At 41.4% G+C, this 8,650-nt stretch overlaps 1 protein-coding gene and 1 long non-coding RNA gene across 5 annotated transcripts; both read left to right on the top strand.

Moving 5' to 3' along the window:
- The first annotated feature begins 3,967 nt into the window (after positions 1-3,967).
- LOC124015085 lies at positions 3,968-6,831 on the top strand. 3 transcript variants are annotated; one of them, XM_046330025.1, is made up of 9 exons: positions 3,970-4,444; positions 5,317-5,387; positions 5,475-5,651; positions 5,742-5,803; positions 5,886-5,975; positions 6,063-6,104; positions 6,173-6,346; positions 6,426-6,461; positions 6,561-6,831. In XM_046330025.1, the coding sequence occupies exons 1-8, from the start codon at positions 4,287-4,289 to the stop codon at positions 6,459-6,461; spliced, it is 810 nt and encodes a 269-aa protein (XP_046185981.1). In that variant the 5' UTR covers positions 3,970-4,286; the 3' UTR covers positions 6,561-6,831. The 3 variants fall into 3 exon arrangements, 2 of the variants coding, with proteins under 2 accessions (XP_046185980.1, XP_046185981.1); XR_006835082.1 differs by having other exon boundaries at positions 3,968-4,444; positions 6,173-6,461; XM_046330024.1 differs by lacking the exon at positions 6,561-6,831 and having other exon boundaries at positions 3,968-4,444; positions 6,173-6,534.
- A 30-nt stretch (positions 6,832-6,861) lies between these two features.
- Positions 6,862-7,854, top strand: LOC124015086. 2 transcript variants are annotated; one of them, XR_006835083.1, is made up of 3 exons: positions 6,862-7,119; positions 7,399-7,498; positions 7,591-7,854. It is a non-coding gene; the product is annotated as an uncharacterized LOC124015086 (long non-coding RNA). The 2 variants fall into 2 exon arrangements; XR_006835084.1 differs by lacking the exon at positions 6,862-7,119 and adding an exon at positions 7,284-7,302.
- Positions 7,855-8,650: the final 796 nt, after the last annotated feature.

Here is an 8,650-nt window from a genome sequence, read left to right on the forward strand (position 1 = left end):
AAGCCATGTATCAACAGGGGGGATGGTAGGAATGGTTAAACAGCACTTTGTAGCATATGGAATAACTAACTATTTTAAAAACTTTTGCTCACGGTGTACTATATTGAATTAACTAAGAGTGAAAACAAGAAGTGGTGTTTAACAATAATTGATAAATATACCAAATGGGTAGAAGTGTTTCCTACATCCTCAGCAGACGCAGAAACAGTGGCTAGAGCATTATGTCAGGAGATAATTCCGCGATTTGGATTACCAGAAGTAATTGAGCATATAGGTCAGAAATTGGATATAAATATGAAGAAACATAGTTCTTATCACCCCCAAAGCGCTGGCCTTATCGAGAACATGAATCGATCGGTAAAAGGTCGATTAAGGAAAACACACCTAAGTACTGGAATGAACGGGATAAAATGCCTGCCCATAGTGTTAATGACTATTAGAATAACCCCTGATAGGGAGGGGCTATCTCCATTTGAGAAGGTTTTTGGTAGACCCTATAGAATGCCCCAATTAGGGCGATTAGAAATAGAAAGCAGTATGGTGGGACACATGAGGAGGTTGTTCATTAATCAAACACGTATGTCAAAAGTTTTATGCCCAGCAGGAGAATTAGAGGGAGGTGGCACACGAGATTCAACCAGGAGACTGGATCTGGATCCAATCATTGAAGAAAAAAAACTGGAAGCAGCCTCGGTGGGAGGGACCATTCCAAGTACTACTGGTGACTGCCTTCGCGGTGAGAATAGCCGAAAGAGCTACCTGGGTACATGTCACACATTGTAAGGGGTGAGTCATACTGGCACTGTCGAGCGGCCACAGGGGAAGGAGAGGAACCGTGACCCATATGGAACGGGGTCAAACTCCTTCTGAAGATTCCCTATACCTGACCTTTCCCCAGCTGTGAGCGTTCATAGAAGTGAAGTGATGGCTTGGCCTCTGGCTGTTGATATGTTCTCGGGGAGAGGGTGGGGCTTCACGTGTGCACTGACCGTCCTGAGCTGTTTTATTGTGGGGGCCATATTCCTGATTCACCATGATCCCCGGAAAGTGCCAAAGAGGATAATTTGACTCATGTGCTAGATGAGGGAAATGGGATGTTACCTAAGATTCTCTGAAGGTCACTGAAACAAAATAGTAAGGAAGTGAGGGTGGAATTGGGCAAGGATCTCTCAGTAGAATTTTGTGTAGATCAATTGGGGTGATTCACCCTTGGCAGTCTAGAACCATGGGACTCTATGGGAAGTATTTGTGTAAATCACCGTGTAAGTCGTGGAGCCAGGTCATAGCTCACACTGAAAGGGATGGCTATGTAAACCCATACACTCAATTTGGGACCAGGTAAAGTATAGTAAGGGAATGGCATGTATGGTAAAGCTGTTCATGAAAGCAGGAATGCCAAGTAATGATAGCTGTATTGATTTACACTATTTATATCCCCAGGTTCCATTTAAATCAAGACTTCCTCCCTTTACCGTGACGAGAGGAGAATATTACTGTTTTGCCAGATACCGTACACACGGGAAATACGTGGGGGAAGTTGGTACCTGCAATAAGACAGAGAATATTACCACTGACGAGACCATGTCTGATTTGACAGGCTGGTTGAACTCTGGAGATTTCAAAATGTTGAAGGTGGCCAGGGCTGACATCTGGTGGTTGTGCGGGGGAATGAATTTGTGGTCGGTATTACCGACTGATTGGACTGGGCTATGCGCTCTAGTACATTTAGGAATGCCTTTTACACTCATACAACACCAAGACGTGAAGTTAGCCAAAACGAGAGAGATGCTCCATCTGGTTCTTTTGACGACAGTATATATTGATAACATTGGGATTCCACGAGGTGTGTAATTATAGTTATGGTAATCAACAGCGCTTTAGCAGGAATACCAAAGGTGTTGTTAAAGGTTTTGTAGAACAGACTGAAGCAACCAGCTGGAAGACCTGACAGAATAGAATTGCATTAGATAAAAGGAGGAAGTGGGCGTGATAATCAGGACCATGTCTTACATCCCAGGTAGCACGGCTCCGGACGAATCAGTGCCCGAAGCCTCAGCTGGTTTGACCACCCTGGCTCACGGGTTGGCAGAAACTCTGGGGTGGATACTTCTCTGAACTAAATTGGGTAGACAGTATTTATGGAAAAATGTGGTGTTTTGGGCTGTATCAACCTGTATGACTGTATTAATTTTATGCGGCTGTTGTCTAATTCCCTGTGTGCGAGGCCTTGTTTCCAGGACTCTGGAAAGATCAATGACCCAACGCCGATTCCAGATTCTGACCTGTGGAGGACTGGAGGCATGTCTAAGGGAGGAAGTGGACGAATCCGGATCTGTCATTTGTGGGGAATTTATGTTTGATGAGAATAGTGTTGAGATGAAGGGGAATTAGATTGTAATTTGTTTCAACGATTAAACTGTTTTTTGATAAAGATTGTAAAAACAAAAACAAAAAAGAATTCCGGAAGGAAGAGTTATGATTCTGATGTAGGTTTAAAAACAGTTGGAGTTAAGGTTAGAATTGATTAATGAAATGTGGAGAGTTGGATAAACATTTATAATTGATTTGTTGATTATGTGTCTATTCATATGATAATCTGATAAACCTCTATAAAAAGGTTAGTTAAGTTCCTTTATACTTTCATTTTTTATGATTAAATAAAACTAGATGTAGAATTGAATGTATAATATTTGATCAAAGGGAGGATTGATAGAGGAAAATATAGTTTAGATGATCAATTATGTATACTTTAATGATTAGAACCATTCATGCTAATACTATTATGTTATGATTTGAAAAGTATGGGTTCTTAATTGTACTGTTACTGAAAATGTAAGCAGAAATTAATTGTGTCTGTGTCTCCTGGGAAAGTTTTAAAGCAGAGATAAGATAGTACTTCAAACAGATAAGAATGTTTTGGTTGGATTCCATTAGCAGAGAGAAGTATATCCTTTAGGCAGGTTGGAATGTAGTTTATGAGGGGAGTGAAACTATCTCCAGGACCGAATACTACGCCATTGTAAGACTGGGAGAGGGGGGTGTAACTGATGACGTCATTTTATGTCTTCTTCAGTTTTAAAATGTAATGTTCTTTGTATTTTGGGTCAGTACTCATCGAGAATAAATGCTGAACTTGTTTTTTAAGACTGGTCTCTTGCTAATTCATGCAAATGATAAACTTACAACTTATCATGAATTAGAAATGAGTGCGAATTTAATTGGTTTTGGCAATAAAACATAAGGGAATTAAAAATTCCTCTATCACCAGTCCGCATTGCGGAAGTTCAGCTTTACAGCCTGATAGAAATGTAAAGGAAATGTTCCCACTTTAGTGGAGACTGCATTCACAATAAACGGCTCAATAGTCATTTATCTTTAAATATGTCTCGTGGAATCTATAAAGCTTCAGCTTTACAGACTGAATAGAGCCCTTGGTCCTGGGAGCCCTAGCAATACAGCTGATTCAAATAATGATGCATCAAGCATTGATTAGTTGTGTAGTGCTTGGGCAAAAAACTAAACATGCACCCCTTGAGGTCCCCAGAGGACTGTACTGCAAAGCAGGATCAATGAGTTAGCTAGCTAACTTACCTAAATCTTCTGAAATAACTAAACAAAAAAAAAATCGGAATATAACTTTGAAGTTGGCTCAACAACCAAAAACACATTTCTAAATGTAGCTTTCTTAATGAACCAGAAAATCTATAGTTATTTCTGGTCTTCATTCAGGTTAGTTGGCTAACTCATTGATTCTGCTTTCTGGTATACCCCTCTGGTCAGAGTTTGGGAAACGCTGGCTAATAGGCCTTGTGGCAACCACTTGGGATGTGCCTGGGCCGGGGGTGCCCGTTTTCTCAGCTTCACCCCTTGTAGGCTACACAACGTTTGGGGGGGGGGGGGGGGGGGGCAGTCTGTTTGTTTTTCTATGATTTGGGGACTTGTATGTTTCGGCCTAGTATGGTTTTCAATCAGAGGCAGGTGTCATTAGTTGTCTCTGATTGAGAATCATACTTAGGTAGCCTGGGTTTCACTGTTTGTTTGTGGGTGCTTGTGTCAGCACAGGGGCCTGTTGCACAAAAGTAGAATTAAGACATCCGGGATAAATGACTCAGCTGAGCTCAATGAAGCCAAAACATGTGCGTCCAGGATTAATTGGTTGCACAAAGACCAAGCCAGGATGAGCAGACACGGATTCATTAAGCCAGGTGAAACCAATCCTGGATAGGTGCGCGCTCACGGCTCACTCAAATAGACCCCGCCACAGATCACAGATTAACTGATTTACCATGGCAACTAGAGCCGCGTACTTTTCCCCGTCGGAAGCACAAATCCTCATGGAGGCATACGAGGAGGTAAAATATATAATTAAGAAGAAAGGCAACACCGCCACAGTGATAAAGCAAAGAGAAAAAGCGTGGCAAAGTATTGCAGACCGCCTGAATGCGTAAGTAGTGCACAATTACACACACACCGCTCCGCTGAAACATCACAATTACAATTCAAATATTTAATTCACATCTCCAAAAACGCAGTTGTACTGTAATTATGAAACGGTTAAATTTTTAATTGAAATGCACTGCAGATATGAGTGAAATTGTGTAAAGTAAGTCCATCACACTGTATAAAGCTATGATAAATTATTATTAAAGCCTTACATTATTATTTAACGTTACTACGCTCAGTACGGTTTAATCTTAGCCGTTGTACTCTGCTTCTTATGTTGTCCACCGTTTTTTGTGTGTTTCTCCTGCTTTCATTAATGTAAAGCTGCTTTGACAGAATGAAACAATTGTGAAAAGTGCTATATAAATAAAATTTAATTGAATAAATAGATGAGCTATAATAATAATCACTTTAATTTATATAGCGCCTTTCAAAGGACCCAAGGTCGGTTGCTCACTGCACTGCAAAAATGTCTTTCTTACTTAGTATTTTTGTCTTGTTTTCAGTAAAAAAAAAAATATCTAAAAAAACATCTTGAATATTTTCTTGAGCAAAATTACCTAGGAAAATAAGCAAAAAATCTGCCAGTGAAACGAGAACTTTTCTAAAATTAAGTGTTTATGGAAAAAGTAACTTATTTCAAGAGAATTTTTATTATATTGACAGATTTTTTATTTGCTTGTTTTAAGCACACATTTACTTAAAGTTTATATTTTTTGTCTAAACTATACTTATTTTGCTAGGTCATTTAGCAAATCAAGAAAATACATCTTTCTTTAAGTTTTTTTTTGTTGATATTTTTACTGAAAACAAGACAAAAATACCAAGTAATTTTTTGCAGTGTGACTTCATTAAATGTGTGTGTGTGTGTAGATTAAACATGAACGGGCCAAAACGGACATGGCAGCAGGTCAAAATCAAATACAAGAACATTCTGCAGAATGGTATGGTCCCTGACTAATATTTAACAAAGCACAAGCATATATTGTACCCAGAAGGTGCCTGCTCACACATTGTCTGTACTGTTTTAGCAGTGAAAAAGAATACCCACAGACAAGGCACGGGTGGTGGGTCACCAAAGGCTGACCTTACCCCAGCAGAGGACATGGCCTTGGAGCTAAATAAAGGCAGGCCCGTCTTAGAGGGGATCCCTGGGGGGAAAGAGACGAGCATAGGTTCCTCCCAAGATGCCACCCGCTTCATTCAAGGTATGTCCTTCCATCTCTACATGGGATACAACCACATTCATATTGAATCAATTTGGACTGTCTGACTTTGGTTTACCTATTGCCTTGCAGTGTCTGGCAGCACTGTGTTCCTGTTAGAGCCACCAGCACAAGCACCAGACGATGCTGATCCAGTGAGTACTCCATCAAAGGCATACTGTAGGCCTGGCATGTCTTGTCTACTAGCTTCAATATGAATCCGATTAAATGTGATAGGGTGAAGGCCCCAGTGCAGCAGCAACAGCACATGATGGAGACGATGATGATGAGGAGGAGACCACCTCTCTGGATTCCAGAAGGCATGAGGTATCATGGTAAGACTGTGAAAGTACTATTTACTCTACAATGGTGAGGAGTCCTCATCAAAATCAAAAAATCGAATTTCTTTTACAGGACCCAGATGCTATACAGTGGGAAAACCAGCCTGGCAACATAGTGCGTATTAATAAAAGGACACCACATCCTGCCAAATTCCAGCTGCGCTAATTGTATTGTGTTCACAGAGCTCACAAGCTATCAGAAAGTTGTATGGCAACCACCTCCGGCGCCAAATAGAACTGGCAGACATAGACATTCAGTACAAGAAGAAAAAGATGGAAAATCTTGCACTGGAGTCCGAAATAAAAAAGAGGACAATTAGGAAACTGGACCTTGAAATAAAAAAACTTGAGAGGGAGGTGAGATATGCCTTCAATGTACACTGTATGCTAACTGTAACACAAATGTATTAATCATTATTTGTATTTCCTCCCCCAGCTCCAAGAAGATGACACAGCTCAAAATAAAAATTAGGTATATTCTCGTAAAGTCAAGTGAGCCATGACATATGAGCTCTTATTGTGAGCACACAGGACGGTGGCATCTTTCTAAGTTTTTTTTAAATTTTCCCAGCAATCAGTACAACCAAGTCATCGTTATAAGGCATCGCCCTCTTTTGCCCACCCCCCCAGCACCAGGTGTGGCCACTAGCCTATATGAAGGCCCAAAATTGTGTGTTCCTTTCTGCTCTGACAATGGCATGCCCATTCGTGCGAGATGTGGTGGATGAAGAAGCACTTGTGCTGAGGAGAGCCTTCAGGCGAGAAAGGGTCTTCAGGGACCGGTTGGACCCACTGGCCTTCCCTGACGACCATCTATATGAAAGATACAGGTTTTCTGCAGATGGCATCAGGTATCTATGCAGACTACTGGGTCCCAGGATTAAGCACCGCACTGCACGGAGCCATGCACTGAGTGTGGAGCAAATGGTTTGTGTGGCCTTGCGCTTTTTTGCTAGTGGAGCCTTCCTGTACTCAGTGGGGGATGCAGAACAGCTGAACAAGGCCACAATTTGCCGCACAATAAGGAGTGTGTGTCTGTCTGGCTATCAAAGCATTAGCAGATGTCTTCATCTCCTTCCCTGGCCACAGAAGACTCTGTGACATCAAAGAGGAGTTCTATAGGATTGCAGGTAAGAGGATCTACAAATTACAGGACAACTGTTAACACATAGTAGGATACTCATTACTTTGTGACAGGTTTCCCCAATGTCATTGGTGCAGTGGACTGCACACACATAAGGATAAAAGCCCCCTCAGGTGCCCATGAGGCCGATTTTGTGAATAGGAAATCCTTTCACAGCATTAATGTTCAGGTGAACATAACTTTTTGATATTGTCCATTGACGAACACTCTGCATTGCCAGTGATGTGCATTGATTGGTGTAATATTCCTCATCTTATGATTTCAGATGGTCTGCAATGCTGACTGTGATCAGCAATGTTGTGGCAAAATGGCCTGGCTCAGTCCATGACTCCAGAATCTTTCGGGCCTCTGAAATCTATCACAAGGTAAGCCACACAACCCCTATTTATAACCATCATGGCTGTGTCAAGAATATCACTGTGTTTGAGGTAGTAATGATGAGATTTTGTGTTGACAGGTGAATTCTCTGGTGTGTTGCTGGGAGACAGGGGGTATGGCTGCCAGCCTTTTCTCCTGACACCTTTCACAGACCCCCAGGAAGCACAGCAGGCCTACAACCATGCCCATGCCAGGACCAGGGCCAGAGTTGAAATGACCTTTGGCCTCCTGAAGGCACGCTTTCACTGCCTTCACAAATTAAGGGTCAGCCCTGTTAGGGCATGTGATATTACTGTGGCTTGTGCTGTCCTCCACAATGTGGCCTGCCTGAGGAAGGAGAGGGCCCCCCAGAGTGCCACCAGCCATGGACTGGGACAATCCGGCAATCTTCCCTGATGACGACAGTGGTCGGCTGCTGAGGGACCAATATGTGTTGAATTATTTTAGTTAGTATGTGTGCTTTCAATTTTGGTTAAATATGTCCTGCGGTGGCAGAGGAATTTGGGTTTTTTTTGGGTTCGTTTTTTAAAACGAATTTGGCCTCTTATGATGTTTGTGCGGTATACTGTGTGTAATACAAGGCTGCAGAGAGGCTACTGCATCCATTCATTTGTCTGTTCAGTTGATGTGTATGGATTTGTCCTGCATTTATTTTAGTGTGCAGACATGCAGGGTGTGTTATATACAGACCTTTGAATGTGTATGTATCATTTTGTATAATATGCTTGGATTCTGTGCTTTCCATCTTGTAGAGTCACTGTGACTTCAGTTTCGAAAGGAGCTGATGGTTTACCTGCTTTGTTTTGTCCTTATTCAATAAAGGAACATAATGTTACACATTGTGTTTTTATATTCATATGGAATGTGTATTTGTTTATATGACAGAGTACTAGGGCCACACTGAAGAAAAAGGATAGTCATAAATTTATGAGGCTGGTTCTTTCTGCAGAAAAGCTACATATTGTTTTGATACTTATGACAATGTGATACTTAATATTCTGGCACATCAGCATGTCTTTGTTTATGAAACCATACTGAAGTACAATTTCACGAAATGCCCCGCATCTGTCATTTTAACAACAGTCCTCCTTTAAAACAACTGGTTACAATATTATGACCTTTTTTTTCCCTCTGTGCCC

This window comes from Oncorhynchus gorbuscha, linkage group LG26, assembly GCF_021184085.1.
Source record: "Oncorhynchus gorbuscha isolate QuinsamMale2020 ecotype Even-year linkage group LG26, OgorEven_v1.0, whole genome shotgun sequence".
Classification (NCBI taxonomy): Eukaryota; Metazoa; Chordata; class Actinopteri; order Salmoniformes; family Salmonidae; genus Oncorhynchus; species Oncorhynchus gorbuscha.

Bases quoted from the DNA above. Each gene is read 5' to 3' on its own strand.
- LOC124015085 (XM_046330024.1), top strand. From the start codon at position 4,287: ATGGCAACTAGAGCCGCGTACTTTTCCCCGTCGGAAGCACAAATCCTC. The intron at 5,652-5,741 runs GTATGTCCTTCC...ATTGCCTTGCAG, and splicing joins TGCCACCCGCTTCATTCAAG to TGTCTGGCAGCACTGTGTTC. The intron at 5,804-5,885 runs GTGAGTACTCCA...TAAATGTGATAG, and splicing joins CACCAGACGATGCTGATCCA to GGTGAAGGCCCCAGTGCAGC.